General features: G+C 37.5%; 1 protein-coding gene across 4 annotated transcripts in view; it reads left to right on the forward strand.

The window, feature by feature from the left end:
• BCKDHB (branched chain keto acid dehydrogenase E1 subunit beta) overlaps positions 1-16,167 on the forward strand; it is a 166,062-nt gene that overhangs the window by 122,859 nt on the left and 27,036 nt on the right. Inside the window, exons 10-11 of one of the 4 annotated variants that reach the window (XM_075498251.1) lie at positions 7,017-7,169; positions 12,265-12,792. The exons of 1 other annotated variant lie outside the window; for it this stretch is intronic. In XM_075498251.1, the coding sequence (XP_075354366.1) occupies positions 7,017-7,157 (141 nt within the window). In that variant the 3' untranslated portion in view covers positions 7,158-7,169; positions 12,265-12,792. Of the gene's footprint in view, positions 1-7,016; positions 7,170-8,344; positions 10,080-12,264; positions 12,793-16,167 lie in introns of those variants that run through there. 2 more of the 4 variants (XM_075498252.1, XM_075498253.1) reach the window with 2 other exon arrangements.

Genomic DNA, 16,167 nt, shown 5'->3' on the forward strand with positions numbered 1-16,167 from the left:
TGGCTAAGCTGTTGGAAAAAAGGCTGCCTCTAAAAAAAGATACATATAGAGATATATATATACACATATATCTCAACTTGAAAACATCTCATGGGTGTATAGTACTCATGTAGGTCATAGAAGTGACTGTTCATAAGAATGGAACATATATATGTTGTCAAAGCAAATTCTGTTTAAAATTTGTAGCATTTGGTGCTTGCAGCTGTCAAGGAAAGTACTGTGCTATAATTGTGAGACATATGAAAACCGCAGATGCTTGGCTTTTCTGTTATTGAAAGTTAGCTGTTCAAATTGGACATTTTTTTTAAGCAGAAACCAAAGAAAAAGACCTCTAATCTATATTTAGTGTCAGCTTTATTACATTAAATGCTCCTATTATGGGGTTTGATCGAATACCTCTTTGGAAAGCTTCTTTTGAAAATCTTTATCTAAGCTTTGAGGTAAAAAATAGTTTTTGTGGTAAATGAGCTCATCATGCTCAATATTAACCTATAGTTGGATTAATCTCATTCTTACAATAATAGGTAATTTACAGTTCAAAATCCGTATGGGGAAGCAATAGATAATATAAATGTAACAATCATCTATGAAGTGATATGGAATAAGTTTTCTTAACTGAGCCCCACACTTTAATTTATGACAACAGCATAAATAAATCAGAATAAAAATATCAGAACAGGAAGTGAAACTCTAATGTGATAAGAGTTTTCTCTCTGAAAAGTGCTTTGAATATATATGTGGTTTTTTAAATTTTATAATCTATAGATGAGATGGCAAAATTCAGAGTTCTAATTGACAGAAACCACAATTGAATTAAACCTTTGCAACTAGTCACTGAGTTCCTGGCTCTGAATTTTGTAGTTATTGTTAGCAGAAAAATAAGTAGTCTTGCATGAAAAATGTTCCTACAGTTTGCGTTGCGTAATGGACTTCAACCTTATGTTTAGTCTTCTTTTTATTATAATAGCTATAATACCAAAAGAAATATTAAAATTTCTATCAAACTCTGCCTATTCATATTAGTCTTCAAAATCAACTTTTTCTTTGTCATCCTACAGAAAGTAAATTCCTGTACTGAAAAAAGGAGTTGTAAAATCAGTGTTCTCATATAACAACTCTGTAGTCATGTGATATTCTTGTGGCTCTTAATTTTTTTGAGTACCTGTAGTTTGCAAAATAAGAATAGCATGGGAGAGACCACTGGGACATAAAATGTTGCAGAAATAATTGATTTTTAAAGGAAAGTTTTCTCACCTTAGAGAATATTCTACAGAGTAGTAAAATTTAAAAATAAGAAAATATTTCCTTTTTACTAATTTAATCCATGTCAGTCAGAGGGGAAAAATGAAATAGATCCAAAAGATATGGAAGTAAAGAGAATAAGACCAAAATAGGATAATTAAGGGGAAAAGTATCAGTTCGGAATTGTCTGTCTTGCTAGCTACACATGAAATAGCCTCATTTACTGGTACTTACCAAAGTGTTTGCATTTGGAGGTTTGTTTACTATGAATATAGAATGACAGAGATTCCCTTCAGAGGAAGGAAGGTCTGGAGCAATAAACTCTGTAACTGTTTTCTTATTGGCCAGATGCCTAAAAGCACTTCCCCTAAACTGCGGACCAGATTGCTTTATTTTTCTATACGTTGCAGAAGGATGAGTAATGTTTTCTTTCAGTAATGCCCAGTAATGGATTTGTTTTCTTATTTTATCCTTTTTGTACAATTGTAGATCTCTATAAATGCCTGCAATTCTCAGTTGTACGTGTTTTTAAGAGTTTTACACTCAGAACCCTGATTTAGCAATGAGTACCTGAATCTCTGATAAGAGTAAAATATACACTTAAATAAAGCTAAAATAAACTTGGATAAAGTTTTCCATATTAGCATACTAGAACATTATAATTTGGGGAAATAGAGGGAGCGTACCCAGTACTAGAGGATGCATTTCAAATACGATCATGCAACATCTAGCAAGTCCTTAGGTTTAGCATCTCTTCTAAAAATCACGGCATAAGATTGTTTTAAAGCGGTGTGTGTGATACGTTTGACTGATTACTATGAATTTCAAGAACAGATTTTTAGTGGGACCTGTGCTCTTAAGTTGTTTTGAAAAGTCTTCCTAAATGTGTATTAAACATCAAATGTCGAGATGAAATACTGTGACCAATTAAAGTGCCTTTGTAGAATATAATAATGTATTTTCCAGGAGGCTTTGAGTGAAATTCAGGCAAATGAAGGTAATTGGCAAAGGTCATATTGAATAACTGAGGCCAGAATTTGACCTCTGCAGTTAGGAAGCAGGAAGAACAATGATTTAATGTTTTGTCTGATTTTTTTTAAATTAAGACAATTTGGATATATTAGACCAATAACTATATCTGTTCCCTTATAAGCATTTCTTTTCTAAAAACAATAATTTTTTACTTCAGTTCCATTTGGAAGTTAGTGGATATTCTACTGAGTAAGTATGACTTTTTCATACTGATCTTCAAAAATGAATTTAAAACATTTTATGCTGAATCAGAAATCTCATGCCTACTACTTTACTACCAAACCCATTTAATTTTTAAGTTTATTCCTAAGGTCTTTCCTTGAAAGATATCAGATTGTTTAAACAGTCTCTTGAAATATGCAGGGACTTATTGAAGGCTGTAAGCTTGCATTCCCCTATTGTGCAAGAGCGTTTTGGGCCAGTAGCAGCCCTTATATCCCCAAGTAGTATGGAGTAAATAAACTTAATTTAAAATTTTGATCTTCTGTTGCTTTTTTAAGTACTGTGGTAGACTTGTTCTGATAGGCTTGTACAATGGATATCTGCTAATTAGTCTTAAAAAGAGCTCGGTGTTGTGTATTTAATATTCGCAGTCGTGTTGCTCTACAATGTGGCTGCACAGGTGCAAAAAATGTGGCACAGCAATATGTACAGCAGATGTGACAGTATCCTTTTCGGGATGAGGTGGACTCTTGTTTCTCCTACAGGCTAACTTTTAGCAGCAGGTGTGAACAAGAATCCCTATAAGATAGGTTATTTGATGGGCTGATCACTTGAGTTAAGTGCTCGACGTGCTCAAAAGGGAAGATGAGTTAGAAATACATCCATAGACTATATAATTTTTTTTATATTAGGATATAAATCTTACTAACACTATGATTTTTCAAAGTGTAATGCCATCTAATGAAGAATGTCAAATCTCATTTGCTCACATTACAGTTACTAAGTTAATGCCATCAAGCAGGTGGTTTCATATTCTGTAACTTTGTGAAAAAGTTTGGTTTGATTTGGATTTAAAGGACACAACTGAATATATTATCCCATAAATTAGAACTGATTCCAGAGATAAATCAAAACCCCATGAACTGATAACTTTATTAGTTGTATTTTAAACAAAACTGGCTCCAAACCTAATTATAGATCATTATACTCAAAGACCTCAGTCCTACAAAAGACTTGCTGCATACCTAGATGTATCCAAAGCACAGCTGGTAAAGTAGTAGTATCTTCTATCAAACCACCTTACATGTTTGTAAAAAGGAAAGGTACAATTTCCCTCTAAATCATCTTATTAAGATATTTCCTTAAGCTTGTTTTCTATGACTGCTTATGTGTAAAATGTGTGGATTTGTGAATTTTTTTTTTTTAGGACCGAATACTTAGCATATGTCAGGAGTATTACTGTGATTCTGTGAGTAAATCTAGCTATCCTACTGTGAGCATGGTGAAATTCATAAAAACATTAGCTGTATTACATTTTGAATGAGAACCGTGATGCCAAGGTCAAGTGTTTGCCAAGCTCTTGGCAAGATCAAGACTCTTGTCCCTGCAATACTTCTACATTGTAAAGTAAAACTGCATTTTCTTGATTGTTTTCAAATACCTTATTCTGATTATAACTTTATACTCCACCTTCTGGATTATGATCTTATTTCCACTCTATTAAAAAAAAATCTTAAAAGCTTTTATTCTTTGCAATTTGCTCTTATCAATATTCTTGCAAATATTTTCAGTAAATCTGTAAATTAAGTAACATCAACTGAATCATCTTCATTTTGCTAGGTCTGCAGCATTTCTGTTGTTACTGTGGTCATTGGCATTGAGAGACTTACTCCAGTGAGTTCCATAACCAACACATCACCTGACCCAAACCGGCACCTGTAAAATGTACGCGTCAATAATCTAACAATCCTCTGCATAATGACATATACATGTGTATAGAATTTACCTATGACCTTAGGTATGGCTGGTAAGGTAAAAAATACATTGTAAGATGATCTTACAATGAGGAGGTGGACTAGATGATCTTTGGCGGTCCCTTCCAACCCAAACCATACTCTAAAAACTGTAAGCAGTTTATTCAGTGTATCATTATACAAGTTGTATTGGTTTGCTAGGAAAATTACTTTTTTCCCGGATAAACTGTTGCAATGTGAAATTCTATGTGTGTGACACTACTACAGTCAGAGCCACTTGGGTGTGAACCTTTGTGAAACTGTGCTGACTTCAGTCAGATAATGTGTTAAGTAGAGTTTCCCTCATGGATTTGACTGGTGGCTTGGGTCTGTTTTTTCTGCCTCTGAAGTATTTTACTCATACAGTGCAATAACTTAGTTAAAAATCTGCACACACCCTTACCTCCAGAAAAATAATAGTAAGAGTAATTTTGTATATACACGTACACACAGAGAGTAGCTCAGACTAGAGTTCTTCACCTTTCTTGGGTTGTCATTCTTGGATTGTATCTGGCAGTACAACACTCTGCTCATCTCAGCTTCACTCTCTGAATTCCTCACTGAGGCAAGGGAGTCCACATGACTTTCTGGAAGCTGTACAAGTTTCAAAGCAAGAGGTGTATGCTCAAACTGAAAGCAATTGCTGAGTTTTAAAACCCCAGAAGGGGTGCTTGTAACAGCTGTTTTGGGTTCTCCTTGAGGGGGGAAAAAAAAAAAGTGGAGTTTTGGAAAGTCTTATGATTTAATTTTTATTCTGAATTAAATATAATAGCAATAGCATTAATAAATATGCATGCTTGCAACTATTCTATATGGCTTGGATTTATTTATATTTACAGCCAAGCCTGGGGGCTCATTCAGGGGAGGGTAGCACCCTGCCTGCCAGTCGCAGCTAACATCTCTGTCTGCTGCACGGATGCCCAATGTATGGGGAATATCGCAGTAAATATTTTCAGTGAAACTATTGAACTTTCTCTCCAAGCTTCGTTTGGGATGAGCTGTTATCACAGAGCTGGTTATGAGGTAAACCAAAGGTCTCTCCTAGGTAGTGGTCCTGTGGTCCTGAAACAGCAATGCACGACTGGAAGGCTGTGGGTCTAGAATATACTTGTATGTTTTAGTGTCATGCAGTTTCACAGGTGGTCTGGGCAGTCAGTTTTGGGATGGTCCGAAAGCTATTGCTTTGTCTTTTTGGGCAGTCACTACGTGGGAACCAAGGACTGATTAGTATCAAAAATATCCTTGCCAGCAGGTTGGGGTAGGACATCACGATCTACCTCATGGACAGGTAAAGGATTCAATACACTCTCCTTCCCAGCATTTTGTACTAACGTAAATCTTTCACTTTACAAAGAAAAGCCAAGGAGGAGTGCCTGAAAATGGAGCTCAGAAAATCTTTACATTGTTTGCATATATTTTTACCTCAGACCTATTCAGACTCTGAAGTTTTCTAGGTGAATTGGTTCACTATTAAATATAATGACACTGTATGGAATCACACAACCTCTTTGACTTTTTACTTCCATCTATCTTCCAGAAATATGCCACTTCACAATGCAACGAAGTGGTAACTGGAGCAAAAGGTTATAATCTCAGTGTGTTGTGAGTACCTTCTATGCTGCCAAATATCGTGATGTACAGAAAGCACAGTAAGTTAAGAGTTAGGCTGCCGTGGACTGGAAGGCAACGTGCATTCAAAACAGTTCATCAGTCTGAGAAAATACTTAGCACTTTGCTGCAGAACAGCATAGCTCTTTGACCGTTTTCCTTGTGGACCTGTTGGAAAAGGACTGGTAGATAATCCTTCACCTTCCATTTTGCTGAGCCAAGTACAGGGGGAGTTGGCCAGGATGTCTCAGTTGCTGCAGTCCATAAAGGAGAGGCCAGGAGGAGACATGTTTTGTCTCTTCATTTGTCTGCTCTGGAAAGCAAATACATATGCTAAATATGTGGGGAGAAAGGGAGCTGATAATTAGCATCAACATCAGTTTGGCAAAATTATTTTGCATCTACTTCTTGCAGATTTCCATGGTCCATGCCATTGCTCTGGTACTTGAAAGTAGGAAGATTGAAACCCCACTGTTTATTTGGTTATTAAAGCTGGTAACGTTACACATGTTTCCACAGGTTACTTTCAGATTAATATGGTGTATTTGTAATATTTTGTGCCCTACTAGGTCGAGCAATGAAACTCTCACAGTCATTGCCAAATCTGATCTCCGAATAGGACACAAGTTGTGGGGTTTTGTGTAGAGCATGGATTTGACTCAAGGATTGGAGATAGGCAAATCCGCTTGAGTTCAAATTAATCATTTCCATAACTGCTCAATGCTTCTCAGATAGAGTTAATAATCTAAGGGTTCAAAGAACTTTGAATATGATGTTCATGTATCCAACAAATAATACACACTCTTAGATTATGTAATTTTTCTATATGTTTAAAAGTGCACAGGAAAGAAACTCTTACTCCTTTGTTCCTAAAATATTTGTTTCTTGGCAGCACTTGTCTGGATGTATAGCAGATGTACTAAATCTAACCTGCCTATGATTTAATGCAGCACACATGTAGAAAATGAAAATAACATTAATACAAGTTGTTATTTTAATATGGACCTTTGGGCAAAAGGAAGCACTGTTCTGGTCTGGACTACTTATGCTGTGATATAAATAGAAGGTTTGAGTTTCCAGGACTGTCAGCCTGGCAGAGTTCATTCGACCTCAATTCGTGATGCAAGACTCCTCAAAATAATGGCCTCACTAACGTTTATTCTGTATTTCTGTTAATAGGAGGAATGCTTTTTGAATTTAGAAGCTCCTATTTCAAGAGTATGTGGCTATGACACTCCTTTCCCTCACATCTTTGAGCCTTTCTACATCCCAGACAAGTGGAAATGCTATGATGCTCTTCGAAAAATGATTAACTACTGAGCAGTAGTACAGGTGAGAAATAATGTCTTATACTGACAGTTTGCCTGTAAGGATTCTGACAGACTGATTGCAAGATTTGGGGCTAAAGTACTACTCTTTTTTTTAGTTAGTTATTTATGACAAGAATTGCCTCTTAAGGCTTTGGGCCTTCAGTCTTAAAGGCATCTGAATATTTTTAAGTAGTGCCATTGAAGTCAGTGTTTAAAATTAATTACCTTGCTTAATCAATCTGAAAATTAAATGTCTTGTATCCTGAGAAGTGAAAAGAACGTAAAGTGAAAGGTGAAAGGAATAGTAACGCACAGAATATATTTTCTCCTATATTAGAAGGCTTACAATTATTTCATAGGCAAACCATAGTGTGTTAAATTTTATAATTTTTCACTCTTCAGGGTGGCCTGTAATCCTGTGAGGTACTAATAAGGCCCAATTTACACCAAATATAGGCACTGCATTGCAAACATACACAGAGCACTGAAAATACATGAAGTATCTGTAGTATCTTACAGTTCTGTTCCAATATAATTATATAGGCTTACATTTAATATTTATTCTAAAAATAATTTTTCTTCATAATCTTTTATGTAATTTGGTCATGCTTGAAGATTTCTGTTTGCAGAGCCCTTCAGGCACCAAGTCTGTGAAGTAATGTATATTTCTATTACATGTCTATTAATCACAGTCTGTAACATGGTTTGTCTTTGTTTCATTGTAATATAATACTAAGGAGCATTAGACTGTGCAGTGGCCAGCCAGGACTTAGTATCGTGTGTTGCTGTGGGAGAACTTCTGGTGTTTGATGACCAAAGTTTAATAGTTAGGAAATGTGTCAACGCGTTGTATTCTCTACGTCCTTTCATTAAGAGAAACAAGTAGCCTAGTTTTCGGTAGTGAGTCTTGACGGGCCTTGTACATCTGAACTAAAAGGAAAAGAAGAAAACAGCAGGCCTGTTTTCCTTTGGAATAAGGAGATCCAGGGGATTTTTAGCTCCCGAAGGCAGGAGGGCCAAGGTGGGCCCTATATTTGGGGCGCCCTCTTGTGTCCATTTTACCTGTACGGTAAGCTGGGAATTAAATTTAGGGCCAGGGACAGAAGGTTGTTAATACCTTGATGTTAACCTCGTTTATATGCATACTTACTTTCAGGATGACTTTTTGCATTTCACCTTCTTTGTTTTCCTTGATAGCTGATAATGGAGTGCCTGTATGTGAAATGGGAACGCTACCAGTGAGGCAGTGTCTCCGAAAAATAATGTAGTTCCACTTACAATATTTCTCCAAAATCACCTGTTATTGACATACCAGCGCATTTCCTTAGGGTTAAAACTGAAGAATGTTGTGCTCTTTTTTGTAGAATATGTGGTAAACGCTCTCTTTTTCATGACAGTTGTCCTTGCCTTTTCTCTGAGTTGAAGTAAACTTATTAAAGAGCTACTTTCTTTTTGTTTGGCACCTCTGTAATAAAGTCAGTGAAGCTTTCCTAAAGAGAATGGGTTGTATCTGCTCTTTGAGGTGAGTTACTGGGCCATGCTAGGTAACCTCTAATCTGTTCCTTTCCAAAGGAAACCAAAGGACCAAATAATCTTACCTCTGTGTACGGAAAGGGAGACAAACCAAGGACATTTGTTGAGACTTAACCCCCATTCCTCCATAGGATGGTAAAGTGAGGGAGGTATGAGGAGAAAAAAGGGGGTTCTGAGATTGCATTGAATTCGCACACAAACCAGTTTCCACACTGGAAGTCCACGCTAAACCTTGCTGTGAAGTTAATACGGACTAAAATGTGGAAAAGTCATCTGCATTCATATTTACATTTCTTCTGTGGGCTGCACCACACACAAATACCAGAGGAGGTTATTGGCCAGCTGGAAACATGGATTTAGCATATCAAGGAGCAGGTTTATTAGGGGCTGTCTGGAAAACAGTGTAAAGACACAGAAAACTCTGCTTTTTGGTTTGTGTAAGAAAACATCTGGATGGTGGGGCCCATAACACCACGTCTTTTGGTTGGTGTGGCTAGATATTAGTCTTATAGAATGAGCTGCTCAAAGGTTTTTCTAAGAGAGAACCTTAATGTGCCTTGTTGTAAGGCACATTTCAGGGGAGTATTCCCTTTTTTTTCTGTGTGCTATAGTAGGTAATTGGTCTTAAGTGTTTGACACAGCAGTTGTAGTAGATCTCCATCCTTCCATCTACTCCACAGAGTTTGCATATAAGGTAGTGCGCTTATGTTTCTGCAAAATGAAAGGATTGCTTTATATTTGCTCTTTTTGTACTCACTGTAACATTTATTAGTGACGTTATTTGCCATCGGACCGGACCGATGAGGTTAATGTGTTCCAAACCACCTCACGCATAGGGAGACAGGGATATCTTTTCTAAGAAATGGTGTTACAGTTTGTGTGGATTTGAGCACAGCCATGGTCTTCTGGATGTTAGAAAAGTTGGGCCCCTTCTTGTCCTACTGCTGGAAAGACAGAAGAGCTAGCAGCTCCCCGTGGTGAAGAGGGATGTAGGGTTGGCTTTTGAGTTACAGAAATGGCCAAGCTGACTAAGTTGTTGCTTGGCTTATGTTTCAAGTCATTTCTGTTAGATACAACCTGGTGGCATGGCTGGCTACCTTCTTCTTTTCCCCTCTTAATTGACAGCTTTCTTGAAATTGCTTCATCTATTGCTTTCAGGCAGGCTGTGGGGAAAAATACAAGTGGGAATTGTCAAATACATCAATGGTATATATCAGATTTTCCTTTCTAACGTGGCCTGAAATCTCTGTAGTTTGAGTGAGAAGTTACCTGCAACTTCATTTCATGAAGTCTGCAGCAATATGATTCCCTCCCCTTGTTACTGGATAACACCAAGTTGTATAATGTTTCATGGTCTACCACTGTTTGAAAGTCCTCTTCAGGCCTGGAAACAGGTTCTATATTAAAGCGTGGGGATGCTAACTCCAAACTTAATTTTACTAGTTACATTAGTTAATTTTAGTTTAATTAGTTAATACTAGTTAATTTTAAGTTACTGGCGTGTTGAAATCTTTCTGTCCTTATTCATGCAAGTGAGTATTTCTCACTTAACAAAGAATAAATCTTCATCCTCTTTAAACAAACAAACAAACCAACCCCTCCCTGAAATATGTTTAGCTGTGTGTACAAATGTACCTCATACCCAGACAGGTTCCTCTCAGGCACCTGAATTAACTTACTACTTTGTGTCTGAGGCTAAGGCAGGGTCTCAAGCTGGATGCTACAGTCAGTCATTTCTAAACTTAGCTGTATTATCTTAATGTACATTTGGTTTTATTCAACCTGCGTTGACAGTGTCTCACACACGCATAGTTGCTTATCTTGAGATTGACAGTACAGATGGTTTTCCTGCTCAAAGACAGTGTTTGACAACGCATTCTGTATACCTCACCGATGAGACAGGCAAGAGCAAAATCTGTTATCTTTCAGCAGCTTCTTAGTTATTAAAATTTATAGCTATGTTAGCTATAAGAGAAATAGCTTCCAGGTAGGCAGCTGTGTTCCAGATAACTCTTTGTAGTTGGAAAAAAGATAAAGAGAAAAGAAGCAGTGAGATTAGGATGGATATACATTTTCTGGATAAATGGAACGGTGTCTGGCTGTTCGGGGGGAGGGGGGGGCTGGATAAAAGAAGAAATAGAAGAAAACAGCCACAAATTTTATAAAATATACTCTTGTGATACGCAAATATATTGAGGGGTGGCTGTAGCATAGAAATGGCAAATAGCCAAGTGCTTTTCTGTTACCTTTTGCAGCTTTTTCTACCACATTTGCGTGTTCTGTTTTCTTGTCAAATTCTGAATTTTAAAGCTGTCCCTGCCAGGTGACAGCTTACCTCCATGAGAGAGTGTGTGTGTGTATGTAGAGACACCATTACTATTACAAATTTAGTCTCTAAAAACACAAAGTTAATCACACTGAACTTCATTATGGAACTATTTTATGCAACGTTTAATCTTGGTTCTTAAAGGTTAGGCGATGTTAGGGGATGATGGGGGGTTGATTTAAATTTATTTTTCTTTCCAAGCATGTATTTGAAGTTGTATTTCAACATCCAATACAGTTTGCTCAGAACCAGTACTCCAGTTGGGAGAGACTTGCAAATGACAGCAATGCTTTCCCTTTCTCAACCAGTAAGTTGTGCTGGGAAACAGGAGGGGACCTGGTAGATACTTCAGTTAGCAATTGTCTGTTCTTTGCACTCCTGGTTATTAGGCAAGGCTTCGTACAGGTTAACTTGAGGCACAGGAAAAATATAATTCCTCTCCCTGTTTGGTAAATAAAATATGAGAGACTGTGCAAGATCATTTCTTTTTAACCTGAGACTAACAACCAGGTTTTTTTCAACACAGAATCCCAAATGTGGCAGGCTAGGCTGCCTGCTTTTTATAATGCGCTGTCTGTAACTCACTAGAATAAACAACCTCCAGAGGCTTGAGTAGGATGCAACATTCTTGGTTCATAATGTTTTCCTGCTGGATGGCAAAAATCATGCAAATGGCCAGTGAATCATGTCTTATTCACAACCAGTGAGTAGGCCAAATATAAGATAACAGTCTATTAGCGCTATGAGTTAGTCTGTTAGGATGGCTGTTGCAAGTCTATACTTGCATTCAAACCTTGCTGAGAATTCATGCAAGATCAGGAATAATGAAATTACCTTTAAAAAAACCTGTAAAGGTATTGACTATAGTTTTTTTACAAGACCCTTCTTCACTGTAATAGTAGGTCAATAGTATATCTAGTAAAGCTTTAAAAAATCAACACATAACACTTTGCTTAACGTGCTAGAGTGGGATGGAAGACATTTCATCGTAAAGCTTTTGAGTAAATGGTGGTAATTAGTGTTGTCTTGACACTAGATATCAGTTGCAGCATTTCTAATTTCTGCGTGTCTACCTTGGCAGCTTTAAAAATTTAATATAGTTTTTAATACATAATAAGTAAGTATTTTGTTATAGTTCACAGACCCTGAGGTTAAGACGACATTATAAATTTAAAAAGTAAGATTACCATGGAGGGTGCTGTGTGTTTAAGTTGTGGATATTACTTTCAGCCTTAATATTTGTAATTTATTTTGTCAGCTTCTTCTGCAAAGATGAGAAGAACAACAGGGAAATACAGAAGCTGCCTTCAAAACTCTTGAAACTTTACTCAGATCTTTTGGGTTTGGAATTCACATAGCAGACTGTTTTCTCTGAACTGAACTATCCTTAATATTCCTATTGGCTATTCTTCAGAAAGTTCAAATCTTCCTTAATTATGAAATCAGTGATGCGCAGGTGATTGCTGTAATAAGTAGTTTCAGATGCATTTAAAAATATTCCAGATGTCATATGAATGTTACACATTGCCATGCTTCACTAGGTTACGTCTGTAAACTTCACTGTGTAAATATTAGAAGCAGGATTTTATTCAATAAAGCATATTATGCACATGTTGTCTCTTCGTTTTGTTATTGTTTTGGGAAAACCCAAAGAGTTTATTTGAATGTGACTGTATTTTCAACAAAATAAACCTTAGACAGCCAGACCAGCTTGTGTGTCTGGTCTGATGGAGACCTCCTTTAACTAGTGTCATTAGCTGTCTTTCAGTTGAGTGGCTTCTTATAAAACAGTCGCAAATACTGGTTTTCCTTTCTGCAAGGGAAATGAAAACTACATTTTTCTTGAGAAGGGAGGAGGCATTTTTTTTTTTGCTTTGTTGCTGTAGGTGAGAGGCTCCATTGGTACATCTTTGCTCCAATATCTTTGTTTAATTATTTTTCCTTTAGATAGGGAATGTGTCTGCTGCTAAGCAGTTGTGCAAAATGTGCCAGTTTGTTGAGAAAAGGTAACAGTACCCTGACATATTCATGCCAGTGGTGGGAGAAGAGGCAGCACATACCATTTTCTGCTGGTGAGGACACAGGAATACAAAATTACCAAAAATAGTATAAAGTTAAACCTGAATGTTTATTTTTCCTGTGCTAATATAAAGGGCACTGAACATCCCTAAGTGCAAAAAGGAGTCCAACCTTTCAGACTGAGAGCTTCTGAGCTCAGTGGAGGTTTGCTTAATTTTTAATAATGCCCTTCTTTTCCATATGCCAAGCCAAGGACACAGCAAGGATGTTGTGAAAATTATCCTCTCTTGTCCCACATTCCAGGACTGCTCAAAGGGCAGCAGATCTTCTTCCAGCACAGTAGTTTCAAAGCTTATTACTGAATTCCTTTGGTACCAGCTCTGCTCATTTTTCCACCACCTAAATTAAGTGTGAATTCAGCAGTTCCTAGTCTTTTAGGTTGCTTTGCTCTCTGTACAAATCCATCTCATGCTGTGTTGTTTCTTATTGTATGGGGGAGGGAGGGGAGGGGTTGAGGAAGATGTATGCCAGTAGCCAGATAACCACATTTCCATTACTGTTCAGGGGGATCTTTCAGGGAGAAAGAAGAATACCTTTGTACACAAACCTGCTCAGGGCAGACCTCAAGGTGATGGCTGAAACATGCCAGGGAGGAAGCTCAGGGGGATAACTTCACTCTGCATGTCAGTGGTTATTGCCCCCCCATGCCCCTCTGTCACCCATTCTAATGATCTGGGAGGTGGTTAGTCGAGCAGATCCACTGAAATCCAGGGGAAATCTGGCCTTTGGACAATGTCCTTTGATTATGGGTGCCAAAGTGCACGCGCCCGCATCTCAAAGTGGTGTGCTTCTCAGGGCTCCTAGGCAACTCTCATCTCACTGTCCCACACCCCAGGAGCAATCCTTGTAGCGTGGTTCGTTGTTTGTAACGTGGGGCCATTTCTGCTGGGTTCTCCAGCAGAACTCAATTGAAAAAGCCATGTTCAAAGGGCTTGCACAGATGGAAGGTGCCAAATGATAACCTTTTCAGGTCTTACTACCATTTTGTGTAAGAGTCTGCATTCGTAGTTCATACACTCCCTGCAGAATCTCACAACTGATAATGAAGCTATTTGTTAATGTTTCTAATCAAAATGACATGATCAGTCAAGTCTGCTGTCTGTAAGTCTCCCGTATATGCCATGTGTAGAATTTGTTTATTGTTTTAAATAAAATAGATGCATTACGTATTTTATGGTTTTTGTGCTGGATGGAAACTATTTTGGTTTTATGAAGAAAAAAGGTTTTTAAAAATATTTATCTCTTTGTAGAAAATCAGTAGATATTTTAATAACTGTCTTCTAAAAATGTACTGTTACTGTATTTCAAAGCATATAAAATAGATACAATTATAGTACTGCCATAGTAAAATGTGCTTTGGTAATTAATATCCTTAATACTATATATTTGTATTTGTGGTTTTCATAGATAAAAGCAGTTTGTAATACAGTGCAGAGCTTAACTTTAAGTTGCATGTATGGAAATACAGAATAATATATTTCGTAATAAACGCGTAGAAAATATTTGCTGTTAATGTGGACTTCTACAGCCGGGTTGAGGGGCAGGTTTTGTATTTTCAGTGAGTGGTGATGTGTCATTTTTTAATAGTATAAAAAATGTTCCTTTCTCTTCCGTTTTGGATAATAGAATATTTTTCCCTGGCAAAGACAATTAATGTTCTAAAATAGGTGCTGCTCCCCAAAGTCTGCCTAGATGGCAGTATCCACTCACGTAACCTGTGCTCAAGGATGGCAGCTGTTTAAAGTGCGTGCTATGGAAAAATGGCATATAGTTCTAAATTGGACAGGAAGGTCTATGCTGTTACATACAAATAACTGTTTCTCATTAAATTCCTTAATAATAAAAACCAAAGACAAGTCATATTTTCTGGTTTTTAACCACTTAGTTCTCTTAATTAGATTAATTAGATTATGCAAAAAATGTGTGGAGGAATATTCTCAGATTTAACCCGGGCAGGGATTGTTTCACTCTAAGTAACTCCTTCTAAAGCAAAAATCATGTCAGTACTTCTTGCTGGTAGTCCAGAAAATTAGTAATCTATCTAGTCATGCTCATTTAACACTAATTGCTGGAATACTTATGGTACGTAGTTTAATACTGGATCATGAGACTGGAATTCAAGAAAGACATACACAGCCTTCATGGGATCCCAGATTTATTAACTGCAGATGAAAGACTTGTATACTCTTCGTCTGTCATCTAGCTCAGTTAAGACTGTAGTGCCGTAACAAACGGCACTCGTCGTAATAAACAGTGCACCAATTAATAAAAACTGGATTTAAATCATTAGAGTTATCCTCCCTCGTGGAAGTGCACGTGTTTATAAGAGGATTAGCCAGGAGTACGTTCTCACTGCAGTAGCCAGGAGCCTTGACACAATGACCTTCTGCTCCTACGGTCTGATAATCAATTCTGAGCTCATGAATCTTTTCAGACAGCTCTCTTGCTCCTGTAGCTAAAAAACAGTGTTCCCGGTGCACTGGTATATTGCAGAAGCTCTGTTCTAGCCACATAACTTCAGAGGCAGCAACTGAAAGGAATCCATTCAGCAAGCTGGCAGAGATTGTTATCACAGCAGCTCATGGGGTTCAGTGAGCATTATATGCTCATAACAAAATAAGCTGACACAGTCTGTAAGCTCTGCCAGATTTCAGTAGACCTGAAATAAGGATGCAATTCTTTTGTAGCTCTTTTGCTGCTTAGCTGCTCTGCAAGATATATGTTTCCTAGATATGGGAGATGTACATCTGATTTCAGTATAAACAAGATTTTTAGAACTTAATTTGGTTGCTTATGCTTTGGCATTGAGTATCATTTGAGACACCCTGGGGTATCCTGCATGGTCTCCATGTCTCCAGCTGCTGCTTCCATAGGTCCTACGTGAGATCCGCCAACCCCGTGTGTGTCTTGGGTGCCTTAGGGCATCTCAGATGGCACTAGCTGCCTGTGTTCAGGCATCTAAATGGAGCCCTTTGTTTTCTGGGGCTTGGGTGGCTGATGTCTGACTATTTTTCTGTGAGCTTGCATAAAATGCTAGCACTGAGATTGGTGCACGCCTCAATTTTCAAAATAAATTGCTCAA

Source organism: Mycteria americana, chromosome 3 (assembly GCF_035582795.1).
Source record: "Mycteria americana isolate JAX WOST 10 ecotype Jacksonville Zoo and Gardens chromosome 3, USCA_MyAme_1.0, whole genome shotgun sequence".
Lineage (NCBI taxonomy): Eukaryota > Metazoa > Chordata > Aves > Ciconiiformes > Ciconiidae > Mycteria > Mycteria americana.